The sequence below is a fragment of the Sceloporus undulatus genome, chromosome 6 (genome assembly GCF_019175285.1).
Source record: "Sceloporus undulatus isolate JIND9_A2432 ecotype Alabama chromosome 6, SceUnd_v1.1, whole genome shotgun sequence".
NCBI lineage: Eukaryota > Metazoa > Chordata > Lepidosauria > Squamata > Phrynosomatidae > Sceloporus > Sceloporus undulatus.
Window position 1 is genome coordinate 63619283 of NC_056527.1, and position 19511 is coordinate 63638793.

General features: G+C 39.6%; 1 protein-coding gene across 1 annotated transcript in view; it reads right to left on the minus strand.

Moving 5' to 3' along the window:
• Nucleotides 1–767: 767 nt before the first annotated feature.
• AMPH (amphiphysin) overlaps nucleotides 768–19511 on the minus strand; it is a 73133-nt gene continuing 54389 nt past the window's right edge. Inside the window, exons 14-23 of the mRNA XM_042473586.1 lie at nucleotides 19322–19345; nucleotides 17283–19088; nucleotides 16768–16800; nucleotides 14980–15030; nucleotides 12403–12537; nucleotides 6985–7041; nucleotides 5098–5247; nucleotides 3863–4120; nucleotides 3111–3212; nucleotides 768–2172 (exon numbers count right to left, since the gene is read on the minus strand). Coding sequence (XP_042329520.1) covers nucleotides 2065–2172; nucleotides 3111–3212; nucleotides 3863–4120; nucleotides 5098–5247; nucleotides 6985–7041; nucleotides 12403–12537; nucleotides 14980–15030; nucleotides 16768–16800; nucleotides 17283–19088; nucleotides 19322–19345 — 2724 coding nt within the window. The 3' untranslated portion in view covers nucleotides 768–2064. The remainder of the gene's footprint in view (nucleotides 2173–3110; nucleotides 3213–3862; nucleotides 4121–5097; nucleotides 5248–6984; nucleotides 7042–12402; nucleotides 12538–14979; nucleotides 15031–16767; nucleotides 16801–17282; nucleotides 19089–19321; nucleotides 19346–19511) is intronic.

Sequence of the window (19511 nt, forward strand, 5' to 3'; positions counted from 1 at the left end):
ATACATTTATATATTTAGGAGTGTTTATACCCCACCCTTCAGCGAAAAAGGCTGCCAGAGCAGCTTGCAAATCGTCGACAGTTCCATGTTCATTAATTTAACAGTTGCTTAGTAAGATATGAAACATAAGGCTAAGGGAATGACAGGGGGAAGAAAGAATATTGCCCATTCTTCTCCGATGCCACAAGTGGTGGCAATTGGATGAAAGGACGGTCTTTCATCAGCAGGATAGAGCCATGCCTGCTGCTTCTCTCCTGCCAGTTAATACTATAAACACTGTCATTTTGCAGATTGGAAATACTCTGCTACTTTAACTCTAGAAAGCCATAGATGAGCAACTGCTATTTTATCACCTTTCACCAATTTGCTATGCTGGTTAGGAGTTATGGGAAACACAGTCCAAAATCTAGAGGGTCAGCAGTGCCCAGCAGTTATATATTTGGTGAGGCTACTACTTGGTACCTATGAATTCAAGTTTTGCAACAAGGTTGATATTTCAGCAGGGTCTTTCACTGTATAGTGGAAACAGGCAAAATGAGATTATAAAGTGAGAAGAACCACAGGCTATTCCTATATTCATCTGGGGGACTAATTCGTTCCTATTTGTTGAACATTCATACCCTCATCCCTTTTTCAGAGCCTGACTTTGGTTATAATTTATATCTGAAGATCAGTAGATATTTTTGTGGAAACCTGTTCATTTTCAGCAGGATGTACAGTATAACCAGAATATTGTATGTGTTTGAGAAACAAAACGGCTGTTTCTGGAGCTGATCAAAGATTTATTTGGAATGACACAACACTGAAAAACATAATAGTTACAGATGATTTCTTGATACAGGATACATCATATTTACTTTTCAAGGGATTGTTGAAGGTGCGCTGCATAAGTACATATAGTGAAAATATAGTGTTTATTTTTCCTTAGAATAGAATTTTACTTATCCTTCCAGTTAAGTTCATAAATAAGATAAAATTGGTTTTATAACCCCCATTATCAGAATTATCCCTAGCTATAGCAGTTGGGAATATAGAGGCGACTTAGCCATGCCTTCCCTCGTGTTTTAGCAGCTTTCAATGTAATTTTGATAACTGTCTTGAAATGATAATATTGCATTAGAAGTTCAGATTTTACTGATGGTTTGGCAATGGAGCAGCTAGTTTCCACTTGGAACAGAATTCTTTAATGTCAGACAATAAGAGCAAATGCCAGTATGAACAATACTACATCAAGGAACTACAATGAATGGGTAAGATATGTGTGCTAATGCAGATAATCAGAGGTGAGCAACCTTTTGGCAAATGTGCCACAAATCAAGGCCAAAGTGCGAGAGTACCACTTTCGTGCATGTTAACAACATGCAAGTAATCTCACACCCCTGGATGGGGTTTCCTTTCTAATCTATTAAAATGAGTAATGAGCAGAATTGTAGCCCTGACTGCTCTAGACAGGCTAATGAACTGTCCAGTTTTGCCCATCTCTGCATGTCATCTGTAGCACATAAGCGGCTGGTTGGCTCCCTATGATTCTTGTGCCACATATATACACACAACACATGTGCATTTGTGTGTGTGTGTATACTTATGTATATTTGAAAGGAACACTGAAAAACATTGCAGAAGGTATTTAACACATTGAAATTAGAATAGTTTGACCTTAGTACTACAGGATTATTAAATCAAGTCTTCTGCAGTGCAGCAACTCAATACAATACACGTAGTGCAGAGAAGTTAAGGTTCTGGTACTGCAGGGGCTACTCAGATTTGCATGGGAAAGTATCAGGTTACAGGATCACCATAGCTTTGACAAAGTACAAACAAATCTGTTGTCACGTATATGTGAACAAATATGGACATTTTTTTTCCACGTACTGCTTCAGAATATGCTAGCTTTTAATTTCTTGCAATCATGCTCATTTGATATGTGCCATCCATGTTTTTGTCTGGTATCAGTCTGTAAACCATGATGGCTTGACTGTAAAGGTGGACTCCCGCACATTGGAGAGGTACAGAATGTAGGAACAGAGCTGCCTACAATATGTTTTAGCTTCTTGATCTGATAAATTATTCCCGGCGACAGGTGAAGTTCTCAGGAAAGAGTCCTTTACAGGTAGCTGCATCTCTGCACTGAAGCCAGTCACATTCCCTGATGCCTGTTAACCAGCCTGCTTCCTGCAAGGAAGAGAACAAATTTTTTGTCAGAAGTTACATGCTTCTACTGTGTAAGAGCCACTGACTGATGTGTGTGTGCACATGAATTAATGCATTTTTTTTTACAGTATCAAAGATTATGGCTGGCATCCTGTTGGAGACATTCACATGTGCAAATTTCCCTTACATCTGCATAAGCTCTGTTTTGGACACTACATTTTTTCTCCACAGTGCCCAAAGCCCCTCACCATGTTTTAATGTACAGTATTGGAAGCCCCTTCCCCAAAGTCATTCTGTGCCTTGTGGGAAATGGGCAGGATCAGAAAAGCATCTGGCTATGTCATCATCATAGCCAGATATGAAATTATTGCAGCAGTGTTGAGACCCTACAGAGGACTTTGGTAGATCTCAGGACAGATATAATCATTTTGTGTCCAAATATGGGAACATAGCCAGGCACTTCTTCAATCATGCCTGCTTGCCATGAAGCACAGAATTGCTTTAGAGTCCAGCAGGTGGTATATGGCTCAGGCTACTGTAGGTCCACATGCAAAACTACCATGCTATGGTTAGTCATATAGGACTGCAGCCTAGGTCTGCATAAAAATGAGCCCCTCCATTTGAAAAATCCCATTTTTCAGCACATTCACATTATCTTCTGTATTCTGAACCAAAATGATAAGCAAATGTTTTATTTGACAGTAATAACTTTAATTCAATAATTTTAAGCAGCATTCATTCATTCAGTCATTCATTGTCAATTATCTGTTTTCACTTTGCTGCTTCCAGTTCTGCCATACTGAAATTATCTTTGCTAGTAGAGGTGGGTATACTTTTGACAGAAAAATTGCTCAAAAAATTTTAACCTTTGAAACACCACAGGTAAAAATGATGTAAATACAATTTTTATTTTTAAAAATCATTTAATATGAAGTGGAGCAAAGTCCTTTTGCTCTTACCTGATCAGCAGCTGCAACAGATGGAACTACTAATACAATATCTCCCCTCCGCAAATTCAACTCATCACTATTGGCTGCTTCAAAATCATGAAGAGCTTCAACCTATAAAGCAGAAAAAAAAAAGAGTACCTCAGGATTAGTCCATATTCTCTTAACTAAATATATTTTCTGTCATGCCATCACTGATGTTACTAAAGAGGCAGCATCTGTTAAGGCAAAGAGTCTGTTTTATCATCTCCTTCTTCTATGGTCCTTTGTCATGGAATTTGCAGTTGGCAAGACTGGAAGTGTGGATGGTCCTCCCTTAGAAGAAACAATTGTCTTTTTATTCTGCCTCCTGCCAAGACAGAAGCCTCTTTCTGAAGGGTGGACTTTGACTAGGCAAGAGTAACAGGCAAAAAGCTATGCAGAGGCATTGAATCTGCAGGCCAGGTTTTAGATATCTTATTCATCATCCGTCTGGTTTGGGGGATTTTAGATGTAGTTCAATATCATTTACAACATATTTTGCAGTCACTGAGGTCAGAAATCTCTTCTAACGAAAACAGTTTTTGAAAACGTGGAAAGTGGCATCCAATGTCAGCTTACTTTTGATTTTTGCACTCTTGTGGTAACGTGGAATATTAAATAGCCTTGGATAAAATTAGACATGCATTTTATTGGTTCCACTGAAATTCATATACTTAAATCTGCATTTTCAATGTCCTTTATGTAGAAGTGTCAAGTTAGAACAAATAAATACTAAAGCAAACCTTATAGAGGAAGCCAGGTGGCATGTCATCTTCTGCTGATACAGGCTGTTCCTCAGAAGATGCAGGCTGGACATCTTTGCTGATTTTTGGCTCACTCGCAGTCTCTGATGTTTCACCAGCTAAGCCTTCAGTGCCCTGAGTGCCAAGATCCTCTACTGTGTCTTTAGATTCATTTACTAGAACCTCATGATCTTCTCCATCCCCTTCATTGTTTGATGCAGGCTCTATGACTACTGCAGGGATGTTGCTGAGGTTTTCCTTAAGAGAAAAATAAAAGTGGGAAGGGGGAGACGTGAAAGAGGAAGATCATAATTTATTTTCATATAGATGTTGCTATTCAGTCTTCTAGAGCATTAACTGCTTTTACAAGTTTGATCTCAAAACAGCCAAATCGGACAAAATGAAAAGCCTGTGTTTGTCGTTTTTGTGCGTTCAAGGAAATGAAAGATTCAATGTAATAAAGATGGCAATAACAAAGAAACTTTATCAGTGCTAGAGGAAACTGGTGGTGTGCTATGGAAAAGAAATGTACCTAAAATTTAAAAAAATCCAAGTTACCAAAATATATAGACATAGAAAGTATTTGACACCTACCTTCCTCTATCTGTCTTACCTATCTATCACTTACTTATCTAATTACCTATTTATTTATTTCTAGCATGTATCTCTCCATTATCAGCCCACCAGGGTTGAAAGTAAAGGTTAAACATTTTAACTTGGTTTGACTGCACCCATAATATTCAACATTTGTATTATTTCCAATGTCTACATTTACTTTAACATTCCTAAGGGCTGGAGAACTGTAATTTCTGTAGCACACTGAACATTTTCAAGAAACTAGGACAGGAATACTAAAAAAGCTAAAATGTTCAGGCTGTTGACCACAGGAAATCTTAAACAACCTTCTGTTATTTCTGATATGAGCTCTGGTGTGAAATCAGATAGTATATAAAACTAACATTAAACATCAGTGGATTTTACAAAAAATGGCAAAATGGCTAAATATGTGGAACAGGTTCTCAATCATAACACAAACTTCAACCAGTTTAACAATCATTCCCTTTCATGAAACCACAGGCATTATCCAGGGGATCACAAAGAGAATTTTCAGCACCTCAACCAAGAACAAAGTTATTTGGGGCAAGCTACACCAGATGAAACACTATAAAACTAGTAGAGATTTCTAGCACAGATAGGACTATATGTCCTAAAAATGAAAAGTGGAAAAATCTTACCTGAGATGCTTCTGCTTTTTCTTCAGTGAGAGGTATGTCACTTTCCTGAACAACTGTTGGGGCAACAGGCACGTCACCACCTTCCATAACAGGAGTGACATCAACGGCCTCTGCTTCAGCAGCACTTTCGACCACAGAATCCATCTGCAACTAAAACAATTTTTTTAAAATTAAAAAACCCCACAATTTGTATGAATCCTCAATATGTCCTGGTATACTAACTTGTCCGTGCATATGTCTTGGGAATGGAGCACTGATTTGGTACCAAAGAGAGTCAGATGCCTCACAAGCCTCAGCAGGAATAATCCTTTTACTAAGCAAAGTGAGGCAGCCAGCTTAAGTGGCAGGTGCTGAAAAGCAGAGAAAAGTAGCAAAGTGTCGGTAGACTGAGCTGCCTGGTGGTTTCCGTCAACTCCCTGAACTAGCTCCACCCTCAAGTGTGGTGGTGGACACTGTTCTATTGTGAGTATTAAAGATCCATCTTTGTATGGCTGACTTATGTAAATGGAATGAGAGCGGTGCTATCTTGTTTTTCACCTCAGATAAAACATTTTGGGTTGATTCCTAAAACTCAGTTCCATTCTCCATGCCACTTCCTTAAATAAACTCTTATTATTTGGATTATTGTTTGTACCTAGGACAGTTTTCATCATGTGAACATTTCCCATACTTTTATCCAAAGAGAAGACTTTTCTGGGATACTATGGTCTCTAGAATATAGTACAGATGTGCATTTTGCTGCACAACGTGATACTGCCATAGGTGGTCAGGGTGTATGAAGACATCTGCAAGCAGTTCTTGGATACAGGATTACCAAGAGGAAGAGGCTGAGAGAGAGGTTTAACAATCAAGTATGGCATACCTTCTTCCCACTACAATTCAAAATGAGTGATCATGTGAGCAAAATTATCATAATTCAGTTAAAATTTAGTAGATCTGTATGGCTTAGAATTCTACATGCAGAGAGGCAGGTAAAATTGCCTTGTTGGTCACATTTGGCTTTCAGGCAGGGCTAAAAGCAGCACATCATGCTCTTGACCATGAATGGAAGAAAGGTCAAGTTGAGAAATGCTAAGAGTGTATGCAGAGAAATGTGTATATAGAGAAAGAGCTTTATTACTTTGATGCAAACCACTTAAAATACTGTAGTAGTAATATTCAAACTGGTCTTCAGTTATGTCTTCAGATGGGAAGATTCATCACCCACACGTTTGGTGCCTGTATCTGAGAAACCTCAGATATACTTTCAACAACATGCAGAATATGCTGCAAGTTAGAATACAGGGGTTTTGAAATTGGACTGGGCCACTGAAGTAGACAAGCAGACATTAACCTAGTTGTGGCATAGGTTTTTTTTGTGGGTTTTTCGGACTATGTAGCCATGTTCTAGAAGAGTTTATTCCTGACGTTTCGCAATCATCTGTGGCTGGCATCTTCTCTGAAGCCACAGATGCTGGTGAAACATCAGGAATAAATCTTTCTAGAACATGGCCACATAGTTGGAAAAACCCACAAAAACTATGGATGCCTGCTATGAAAGCCTTTTACTTCACACTAGTTGTGTCAGTTCTTCTGCTTTGCTATAGACAGCGTCTTGGTTGGCCATACAGTCATATAGTAGTGCTTAATATTTAGATACAAAATTTGAAAGTGTTACAGAACAAATTACTAGATAGAAATTAATGGCATAACCAGCCAGTGAAGCACTCTTCCCTAAAGAAGAAAAAGTATGTTGCTAATGTGCTCTTCTGTTGAAATCAATGGTACTTTAATGTACTTCACCTTGTACAAAAAAGTGCTGCAAATGAAGAATACTGTAATTGTATCCCTTCTCCAAAAGCATCACACCATGCTCTCTACTGTGCCTGATAAGTTGGTTATACATACCTCACATTCTTTCTCAACATGTTCTGGTGTCTCCTTTATCTCTGCCTCTTCAGCATCCTTCATAAAACCAGAGATATAATTATAGCACTAATGTCAAGATTTTTTATAAGAGAAATATCAGCAGTTATTACATGTTGTTAACTACATGGAACTGAGAAAGAGCTTTAAAAGCAGATGATGCTGGGTGGCATGATACTATGGAAGCCTATTGGAAACTCATAGGGCAATGGCAAAAGAGGAAAGGAAAACATGCAAAAACCAGGAACTTCTTTCTTTTAATGATCATGACAGTAAATGGTGATGAAAACAAAATTAAAATCTACTTTAAAAAAATATTACCAGACTGCCTATCTGCATACCAATATGCAAAGAAAGTGTTACCCCTACTCTTCAACAGAGCATAAAATCCAGTTGTTGCCAAATAAAGAACTCAAGGGATGTAGTTGTTCATTACAAATGGGCAGTAATGTCTACAAATTTGAAATACTTATTCAGCTTCTGAGGGTTAATGGTTCAAATTTTAACCCTAGTTCTTTGAAATCAAGACTAGTGGCAACTATGAATCCAAAGTATTTTCTCCAGCTAACAGCCCAGAAGCAAAGAACTTGAGAAAAGCCCACATATTTATTATATCTAATCTTTATATAACCATCTTTTAAAAAATAGCCTACTCTTGTCTGTAGCTGCTTCAAAACTGCAAGCATATCCAGATGCTAGAAGTCAAATGCTGACAGCCACATATGTTGCTATGGAAACATCTCACAGCTTTATCCAGTTAAAATAAGTTTTATATAACCTTTTTCTAAGCAAGAATTCCTTTTTGAGTTAGTTGCACAAATACTTCAGGGAAAAGCCACACTCCTCTCAAATTTCAAACAGACCCGCAAAGGTCTTGGCAGAATCTTCTCGTAACATTGCACTCGTGTAACTGGAAGTTTTGCTTGTGGAGCCACTTTTCCCAGTGTTGTATAAGGAGGTATCTAGTGCCTCCTTAGGCAACAATTTTTGCTAGGCAGCACAATCACTGCTGGACAGCACTGGGCACAACTGTACTCCGTCAGACTTCAACAGCCACTGACTGGCCATTGGGGAGCGCCAGGAAAGCAACCTTACACACCTGTCTGGCCATTTTCATTCTCCTTCTCCAATGCCTGGATTTCCATCTAACTATACTGGTGGACCTTTGCTCCACCAGCTTCAAAAGGGATCTTGGCCCTTATTGCCAATAAAGAACCAAAGCATCTCTCTCAGTTCAAAGCAGGAATTGCAGAATTTGCCTTTGCTACATGAAGAACATGTGTTTTGCATGCAGAAAGTGTCAGATTTTTATCACTTCCAAGCAAGTCTAGGAAAGATTTTTGTCTAAGTTCCGAAGAGATGCTCTTAGTCGGTATAGTCTACATTTTTGCCCAAAGTGCCTCCCGCCATACCATGCAGTGGTCAAAGAGCTTGCAATCCCCCCAGACATTTTAAATCCAGGAGAGGTATTTAAAAAACAAACAAGCAGGAAGTGGATCAAACATTGGGGCCATTCACACTACTTTATAAACCAGTTTGCAAAGTGGTTTAAAAGGGGGTTGCTCACACTTCCGCTGGTTTTTCCTGACCCAAAGTCCAGGAGGGCCAGCACAAATCCCCCTCAACACGGTTCTTTTGTAATTGGGGATTTTAGAGCGTCTTTTCAAAAGAACCGGACTTTTTTTTTACCAGCCGCAAATGGGAACTTGCTGTCAATTCAATTCGGAGCACAGGGAGGGAGGGGTTAATGTGTAGGGGGCAGATTATGCCCAAACCTTTGCTCCCTCCCTGCCAGCCAAAGCCATAGCCATGGAGGGGGTTCTCTTGGGAACATCTCATTTTACCACTTCCAGGCATGTCTAGGAAAGATTTTTGTCTAAGATTTAAAAAATATATATTTTCAAAAAAATAAAATTTGACAACTTACGCACATCTGTATTGCTGCATGGCTGCAGTAGACAGTACCTTTAAATACTGGTGCACATGATTTGATTGACATTTTTTAAAAAAGCTATCAGTGTGGGTGGAGGTTAGGGCTCTGAAAAACCAAGGCCCCAAAGCGAAGCTATCACAGGGATTTTTTGCCAAGGGTTCTTCGGTGGTTGTTGCAATCCTCTGAGGCTGACACGTGGTGGGAATGGCCCCAAGGAGAAGCTATCATGGAGGTTTCTTGGCAAGGGGGTTTCTAGACCAGGAAAATGTCACCCAAACAGTGTGACACAGATGTGCATAATTTGATTGACATTAAAAAAACCCAAACCCCGAGTATGATCAAAATGGTAGCTCAATTTTAAATCAATACAAATGGTAATGTGAATGTCAACAGGGTTAAATCGCCACGGAGAGATTCAGTTGGGGTAAACATAGTGGGAACTTTGATTCAGTATTGCATCAGCAAATCTCCTCAGATCTACTCGGCACAAAAACATGAGTGAGATTGTGGTCATTGCCTTCTGGCATAAGGGCAGCTTTCTATGTGACTGGCACAGAAAACAGCAGCTCTGCAACTCATCTACCCTTCGAAATTAGCACTTAAAGACTACATAATCATATAGCACCAAACTGTGAGATGCCCCTTCCCAGCTCCACTTTACTGGCTCTGAGTTGTGCAGATGGGAAAGCCTAACAGCACAACAGTATCACATCACTAGTTTTATAGTACTACATATTACTGGAGAAGAAAGGATGTGGATACACAGGGCAATTGCTTTTGATGGCAATCATTAATAGACTTAGATTCTCTTTTTGTGTGTGCACTTGCTATTTTAAGTTTAAACTAAGAAAATGTCCAGAGAGAAATTATTCAGTCCAATAGCTTCAGAGAGCATTCACTCTGAATACAGTAGGCATAAATTTACTGAAACTGGCATTCTTTTTATGATAAAGCTACAACATCCTGCATTAAAAACATCTAACAGATCATTTATTCCTAGTTTGTGAAGCTAGTAACCATTTTTTATGGAGAACCTAGGGAGAAGACTGCTTTAATTCAGAATGACCGAAGAGCAATACTGTGGAGTCTGCTGGAAGCCAGTAGCCCTGTTGAGAGTAAATATCAGTTAAGTTGTAAAATTAGCAGGGAATTAAATGGGTCCTCTAGCTCAATTGTCTGTGCATAAGCAACATTGTCCAGACCTCAATTACCCCAAGAAGATGATAGTTTAGTCTCTTATGTAATGGTTGAGGAGAAATGAAACTGTTATCTAGTATAACTAGTAATTTTTAACTCAGATTATTGACTCCATACATCTAGCAGGAGGGACAAAGTATGGCTTATGGGCTATATGAAACCCCTAAGATCATTTCGGAGCTCCATGAGGTTCCCTGACATCATCTCTACATCTTATTTCTTCAAAATGTTTAATTCTTCCCTCAAGTGGACTTGATAGCCATTTTGCTACATTTCCCTCCAACCTATTTAGGTGGGATTCTCCCCCACCCTCAGCCAGAGACAATTCTTCAGCCAATTCCAGTTTTGAAACTAGGTCACCCATAGGTGAAGATGTGGAAAAATACTGATTGTTCCTCCACAGTAAGCAATTTTGGAGCAACATAATATATATATTTTTTAAATTAAAGTTTTTGGAATGCAGTCTCCATACTTCTGAAAGCTGGCCAGCAAAAAGTGCTACTAAGGACAATAGTTGATGAAATAAAAAGTGATGTAATTATTTCAGTTCCAAGTACCACTGGTAGTACTATTATTTTACACCATAAGCAAGCAGAGTGTGAGCCTCCACATGTTGCTGGGCTACATCAGCTCTCAGCCTAGACAGCACATTAACCGTAGTGAGAAATGCCAAGAGGTGCTGCTCAACAACATCTAATGGGCACACTTTGCCCACCCCTGTTTTAGACTTTGACTGAATTGCTCTTCAGCATTTCTGATGTCACCAACCAGCACCAAAGACTGTAAGCCAGGCACACTCTTCAGAGTTAAATCCCACCGAATTTATCATGATTTACTTTAGAGTACATATCGATAGAACTACATTATTAAGTTGATTGTATATGGCCAGCTATCCCAGAAGGCAAGCTCTGATGCCACCTTTTGTAGCCGTATGCCTTCAATTCATTTCCAGCTAACGGTAACCCTATCATAATCCCTATCATGCGGTTTTCTTGGCAACATTTGCTCGGAGGGGGTTTGCTTTTGCTTGAGGTTAAGACAGTGCCCAAGATCACTCAGTGGATTTTCATGGCTGAGTAGGGATTCAAACTCTGGTTTCCAGAGTCATAATCCAATGCTCAAAACACTATACTACATTGGTTCTCACGAACCTGTTACTTTATGTAATAATACAAATGTATTCTGTCCAACAGATTTCATTGTTCCTAATGAAGAAGATAAGAGCCAATGGTCTTCTTCAGCATATTGTTTCAAACAACAGCCAACTAGGGAGTCTACAAGGAGAGGAATACAAAGACCTATCCTACTCATTTGCCAGCAACTGGTATTCTGAGGCATCCTGCCTCTGTTGCTGGAGTTAGGATATAGCTATCATGAGAAACAACCATTGTTAAATGGGAGAGAAAAAGCAGAACGTTCACTTTGATTCCAGAATGACCAGAGGATTACTGTGGATTCCATTACACATCTGATTTCCAGTTGTCTTTCACATACAACAGGAATACAGAAAGCTGATTTATATCCCCCCTCTCTCCCACTTCCCTCTCTCTCATATACACAAACATTATTGTTTACACTGACTGGCAGTAGTTCTCAAGAGTTTCAGGCAGGAGTATTTTTCAGTCCACCCTGAAGAAGCTAGAGACTGAATGTGGGACATGATAGGTATTTACGGTACTCCCTCACATACACTGCTGTGGCTATATACAAGGTGCTGTTAAAACAGAAATCAGGTGAGAGCAGCTTTGCATATCCACCAACATATCTATGTGTATCACTTGGATTCAATCACTGTATGACTCCAAGTATTTAATGATACCTGCATGAGTAATGCAGCATTTAGATATCCTTCCATCTTCACTTGCAGATAGAATTGAGGATCCACATCCTGTCTCTAGGTCACATCTAGTGAGAGAACTGTTCAGACGGAATTTGAACTTCAGTCCAACAAAATCTCCCAATACTCTCAACACAACCTCTGGAAAAATAGCGTTTTTGGACAGTGGCTCCCAGAAACATCTAGACAGCATAGGTATATGGTGGAAAGGATTCTGAGTGCTGCTAACAAACAAATGTTTCCAAGTTCTGCTGTCACCACATGTGCAACGGCTGTGGTGTGCGTTCATTTTGTCAAGACAAAATGTTTGCATTCACCAAATTCTAAAACTCTATGATGATGAAGATGGGCAAAGTGGATGAAATGCAACATGCTTATTAATGGCAAAACCAACTGGATGAGTGTGGAGGCATGAGAAATACCAGTCGCTCACCACAGTTTCAGCTACTGGCTCACCAGCAGCCTCTGCAGGCTGTGCTTCTGGCTCAGCAGCAACATCAGCCACATCGGGTGCCCTCGGAACTTCCTCTGCTTGGAGCTCTAAAGATGGAGCCTCTTCTGCCTCAGCCTTTAGCCATTGAATAGATATTGATTTCAGAAAGGTAGAAAAATAAAACCCATTGAAAAACACCACAAATTGTGCGGTCAGGATCAGAGCAGCACTAGAATGCTCCACTACCAGAAAATGTTCTTAAGTATATGAGAAAGTAGTGAGAGTAACATTGCTTCCATGTGCTTTTGGGTCTCTTCCAAACACAGGAGGAGATGTGTTACAGGTGTCCATTCTCCTATTCAAAAGGTTCACAAGTGGAAACTTCTCTACTATATACAAACCTAACATTCAAGTTGCATTTAATTTTTTTAAGGCGGGGAGGGCTCAGGGTAGAGCTCCAAACACATTTATGCACAATTTTTATTATCCTGGCCACCACTACAAAATGCCTGAACAAAAAAGAAGAAAAATATCCAGAACTCTTATTTCAAGGAAGGCTTAGAAAAACAGATTCAAATCACAATTAATTGGGATTGCAAAAGATATATATTTTGGGATTATTATGGATAGTTTGCAGTGACTTGCAGTAGGTATTGAAACAGCGTGGGAATCATTCACAAGTTAAATTGTGTGGACCCCTTTGTCTCCACTGGTACTGGCTGTCCATTTAGACATATGACTATTACTTAAGAAATACCTTACCACATCAGTTAAGAGAAGGGTGAAAATAAGATTGCCATTGAGAACCAGACTCTTCTGCCTCTGTGAATTTTGGCAGAGAATTTAATGAATTCATTTTACCAAAATTCCACACTGGCTCACAGAAACCCAAACAGCTTCTATATTCACTCAGCAAACTTTCCTCTGCAATGGATGCTATTAGGTACAAGAGGAAGGATTTAGTACAGCTGAGGAATGGACAGTGGATCTTGGAATGAAGCAGGGGAATTTCTTTTTCTTTATGAAATGGTACAGAAAGGCAAACTCATGATGGGAATTTTTTTAAAAAAGAAATCCTAAAAAGGCCTCCAGAGTAGGGAGAGGTTGCCAGATAAGCAGGAAAGGAATTCATGCTGTGAGCTCCTGAACAGACTATCAACTGGCCTAAGGGAATTCTGTTCATTTTTTTCTTTCTCTTTTCATACACTTGTTTGTCCTATAATGTTAAAATTATTAACTGCCTTAGGCTCCTGTACCAGACAGGCAGTATATGAATATATACAGTGTGTGTGCGTTGTGTGTTTTCAAGTCATTTCCGATTTAAGGTGAACTTAGGATATGGTTTTCTTGGCAAGTTAGTTCAGAAAGGGTTTGCCATTGCCATCCTCTGAGATTGAGAGAGTATGACTAGCCAAAGGTCACCTAGGAGTTTATCACACTGGGGCTAATTTCGGCATTAGAGAGAGATTAAAGTGTATTTAAAGCATCCTGCAAATAAAGCGAAAATGGCGAGTAATGGCGTGAATGACTATCACAGGCAATTGTGCCAATAAAGTGATATCGGAAATGCATTATCACTGAAATCCTGAAAGTAAAAAGACATACATTAATGCTTCTTTGTGACCACTTTAATGGCGGGTTTTGTGCAATGTTGTGTGATATCATTTTGTGAAATTACAGATATTCATGGGATAAACTCCCAATCTCCTTCGTGTGATAAAGTCCCTAGTGGGGTTCCATGGCCAAGTGAGAATTTGAACCCTGATCCCCTGAGTCCTAGTTCAATGCTCAAATCACTGCATTACACTGGCTCTCATAAATAATAAAACTAATTAAAGCACCTCCCTCATTTTGTGGCAGAAGTATTTTTGTATCGGCCTAGAAATTACCACAAAGTTGAGCTTGGAGCTTTTCTGAAAATGTCTTGAGTGCCACCAAAACTGGAGACTTCTAGCCCTGGTTCCAGTGGGGCTGTTTCTCTCCATCCCCCAATTCCGTTCCCCTTTGGGCAAGGTTCAGAAGCATGGGAAGGGGAAATGCAGGCTGCTCTTGCCTTATCCTTCGTGGCTACTCTTGGAACATCTCACATAGCTCTTACAGTAACGAATGGCATACAAAACAGAACTGAAATTTCTAAGGCTTAATAGGCACAGAGTTTAGACAGCTAGTGATGGAATGTTGAACTAAATACAGATATTTCAAACCTTAAATTCAAGATATTTCTGTATATCTGTCCTCAAAATCGAATCCTATTAGCATCCGTGCATACATGGCTGCAACTGCTGTCACTCACTTGCAGTAGTATAAAGCATCACTGGTCCGGATCTTATATTGTATATACTTGTACTAGCACATATAAATCGGTGCAGCTGTATGCACTACTGCATAGTTTTTATTCCTTTGATACAAAAACTACCAGGTCTCTCTCCCCCCCCCCCCCAACTTTGGAAACGTGTATTTGGTGTGTATATCTTTCATATTACAAAATGGGGCTTGGGATGGTACAGAAAGCACAAGTCACTTAAGTAGAAGTATTCAAAGTAACAGGGAAGGGGGGGGGGGGAAGTAACAGCTTACCATGTTATCCATCACATTCTGGCTTGATTGCATTGAGAATAGGGAAGTATCCTAGGGATATGCAAAATGCAAAAGATACACATGAAAGTTAATTAGGAATAACCTTGTAAAAATTTGCTGATTAGCTGTTCATTTATGCTTTCATTGATACCTGCTTTTCTACCTGAGGGTCTCCAAAGCAGCATACAACAGTCTTGTTCATTCATTTACAGATTGAGTCTCCTTTATCTAAATTACCTGGGACCAGAAGTATTTCATATTTTTTTCAAATTCTGGAATATTTGCATATACTGTATATACTTGTCTATCAGCTGACCTCATGCATAGGTCGAGAAAAGGTATGGATTTTTATATGACCCATGGATGAGGGTAAATTTAGGACCTGTAACAAAGGATATAAAGGATGAAGCAAGGGGAAAAAATGCCAAAGAACTTACTAAATCCCGGCAGGCATAACTGTTTGTGCTCACTAAAGACCGGGTGGATGTGGAGATAACTATGGTAAATAGTAGCCATGCAATGTGTAGCAAAGGCACAGGCTGGGCTACAAAAATGCGCAGATTTCATAAAGGATGGAAAGGCAAAGCAAAAAAATAAATAAAAAAAATGGCAACTATGGGGTGAAACAGATGGGCAAAATAGAGCCGCTTCCAGCTGCTTTGAAAGAGTGTTGATATGACGCACACCTCCAAAGTGGGTGGAAACTGGAATGAAGCCATGCTCCACAGTTAAAAACCAGAGCAAAAAGAAGCTGACATACTCTGGCTTAACCCAGAAAATGTGCATCTTCACGCCTGCATATAAACACTGCAACATGAGTGGAGGGCTGCAGCAAAGCAAAGAAATGAAAGTATGACAACTCCAATGAATGTAATTACAATATACACAAACCAGACAGCCCTATGGGGGGCATAGGATAAAGAAGGACAAAAGGGGCATGTATGGGGGGGATCCATGATTGTGCTTTGCTAATATATCACTCACATAACAATTCACTGATGCCCTGTTCCGGAGGAGCATCAGATGTGCGACTTTATGGCCAATCAAAGGGGCAGCCATGCAATGGGATGGCATCTGGGTGGACATGGGAGCTATTTACAGGTCATAGGTGGTGTGTTTGGTCTGAATTATTTGGGGCATGTGTGCTGGGGACTGTGTGGGAATCTCAAAGACCACACTGGAGCCCTCCCTGCCAGGAGTGAATGCTGCTTGAAGGATCCACAATTCCCACTCCTCCTTACAGCATCAAACTGATTTTTGCAACCAAGTGTGATATTCTTTGATTTGCAATTCCTGCTTCAACTATTGCTTATATGCAGGAAATATTATTTCATTAACATGAGAGGTAAATTTCTATAGCATTGTCCATACACTGTCAAAACCAATACAAGAGTGTGGGTTAATTTAAATTCTGTTTATTGTCTGTTCAGCTTTCACTGAGCACAATAATGGGCTTCTTAGTTGCATATTAATTTTGAAGTATGCTTGCTAAATAATTTATTTGACAAAGCCTGCCATATAGGATTTTACACAACATTTACTATTGATTTCAGGTCAAAGTTATCATCTTTGGTTGATCATTGGCTTCAATTAATACAGAATTGAAAGCTGCTAAAAGCTGCTAAGCAAACTTGGGTGAAATGGACAATTCCATTTGGAAATGGTTTTTGATTCTAAAGCTACGACGCACAGACACACATAGCTGGAAAAATACAAAGTGATAAATCTAGGACTTTTCAACCAGTCTGGATGCACTCAACCTCTTTCAGATTAAAAACAACCCCTTACCTGTGTGAATCCATTAAAAGCACTGCTAGGTGCCTAAGTAAAATTAGAAATCAGAACAAAATCTTTATTAGTATCAGTTTAATATCACAATCTCATTTGCACATTACGAAAAAGACTTTGAAAAACCAAAATGATAAAAACAAATGAAAGGAACCAGTAAAATTTTTGTCAAGCATTGTGACACGACTGATCACCAATTTAAATGGCTAAAAAAAAGAGAAAGAAAAGAATAATGACACTTTTTAGAATATGAAAAAAACTGGAGGTACATATATTGTGTTAGAAAACAGAAAATTGAAAATTAACAAGCTATGGTAAGAATTAGATGGTGAACTTAACAGCCAACCTCTTTGTGGTCAACGTAGTATATGGTTGAACTGTACCAAATTTGGCATGTTGGTATGATCAGTAAAGTTAGCAAAGGAGGACAGGGAGGAGAACATAGAAAAGGACAGTTCATAAGACACAAGGTTATATATATGTATATATGACCTAAGGAACTCTCATTTCTAGACTATTCTACACACTGGGGTAGGTACCTCTTCTTTATCAGCCTCTATTTCCTGGTACAACAATCCATATCTCCGGTTAGCAATTTCATCTTCAGATAAATCTGAGCTGTTGGTCTCATTGTCTTTGGGGCTAGTGGAGCTCTCGGTGCTAGCATTTCTGGAATTTCCCATTTTGAAGAGCACCAGCGGTCTACCTATCTCCTTGTTTGGTCCAAAGCTGCTAATATTTGCCTGCTCCCCAGATGATCCTTGCCTTAAAGGCATTTCCTGATTCTGATGGCTTGGTGTTATACCCACAGATCTCCAGCTGTTATCTAAACCTCCCAAATCTTCCGTAGACCATTTCTCATTAAAATCTGGCCAGGGGTTCTCCATGTTTCCATCCACAGAACCTTTTGTGGGAGGAAAGGGCCAGTTATCACTTCCATTTACTTGACTAGAAAACCCCCAGGAATCATTATTAACTGTTGGATCCCAGTTGGTTTGCCAAGGATCCATTTCCATTGTTTCAGGGAAACTAAAGTTATTGTCAAGTTCTTCAGTCATAGAAAATGCTTCCTCATCTACAGATATATCTTCCACATTACCTAGCCAAGAATGATTGAGATTTGCATTAGCTGGGTCTGAACTAGGCTGCAGAACCATATCATTTTCAAAGGGTATAAAGGTAGCTTGGCATTCATCAGCAAAATTGCTGCTTTCAGAGATGGTGTGACTATGATCTTCACTCGCTTTATCAGGCTCTTCTGTACCACGCATCTCCTCACAACATACAGGATTTTCAGCCTCTCCAGTTGTTTTGTCTCTGATCTCTAGGTTAGCCAATCCTGTAAGATTTGCCATTTCATTTTCCTGAGCCAAATTTATGCACACATTTCTAGCAGTGGGCAAGTCACCCACATCTACTGTTCCATGATCCTGATTCCAGAAACCTAAACCTTTCTCTGTTTCAAATCTGCTATATTCAATAGCTGTACTGTCACTCACCTCATACCCCAACCCTATATTCACTACATCCTCAACATCTCTTTTACTTTCCTGCTGCATCACAGGAACCTCATTAAATTCTGGGCCAACTTCCTGAAGGCAATTGCCAGCAGTCTCTGGTTGCCTATTGTCATATTCTGACTCACTAAGAACTTCTGCCTCAATGATTTTCAGGGTTTCATGGTCTGTCTTTGCTAAGGCCTCATGATGATCTACTTCACTGTAGCTTTTATTGTCACAATCTCTCTGTGGAAACTTTTCTGTGCAGTCTAGGTCCTTGCACTTAACATCTCTGATTTCTACCTTTTCACACGGCTCCACATTTGCCCACAAAGACTCTTCCGTTTCCTGTTTCTCTTCTTCTGTCTCTTCCATACTAAATGGGTCTCCATCGAAAAAGCTATCAGTTTTCATTTCAGGGCTTTCAGCCAAAGTTTCACCAACTACAAGTTCGTTAGCTTCCACCAAATCTGTGCCACTGTCCATAATGTGGCTAGAGTCCAGGTATGGTTCTGGGAAAGTGTTTTCATTTCCATCTATAGAGACTGTCCAAGTTGCACCTTCTTCTTGCTGGCCTACTGCAGGCCAAGTAGTAGTAGTCAGTGCACCAGACGATTCTGTTGAGGTTTGCTCTGCCTCAGGGAAAGGCAAAGGACCACCACCTGCAGCTTTTTCCTGGCTCTCACTGGCTGCACTACCATCTAGGCCCAAGTTGAGAGAACCTAGATCAGTTTGGGCTTTGTTAACATCTTCTGTTGACCCACTGTTTGGGTTTTCCTCCATGACCAGGTTACACAGGGAAAGACTTTTTGAAGAATCAGGCTTTAGGCAGACAGAAAAGTAAAGAAAAAACAAGATGAAAAAGATAAAGATGGTCTTGATGAGAAACACACAGAATTCAATATCTTACTATCGTAATTTTAGTTTAGAAATGAAGCATGACTAAATTAAAGAATTGACCACAACTGCAATATCTGTGGGAATCATGAACATTTAGAGACACTAGTTATCTATCTAAAGAGTTTTGCTAGGTGAAATAGAAACGGTCTGCTTACCGGCTGCACAAGTTCACTGCTTGTCTGTGTGGAGATAAAGCATATTAATAATTTTTAAGAGATGTCATTTGGTGAGTGGGACATGGTATCATGCTACTAAAAGCAAACAGTGGCCAAGATCCTGTATGGCTGTGAGCAGTATTGGAGTTTCACATGCAGAATTCTGCTATGATTCCCCTGTTACCAGCCT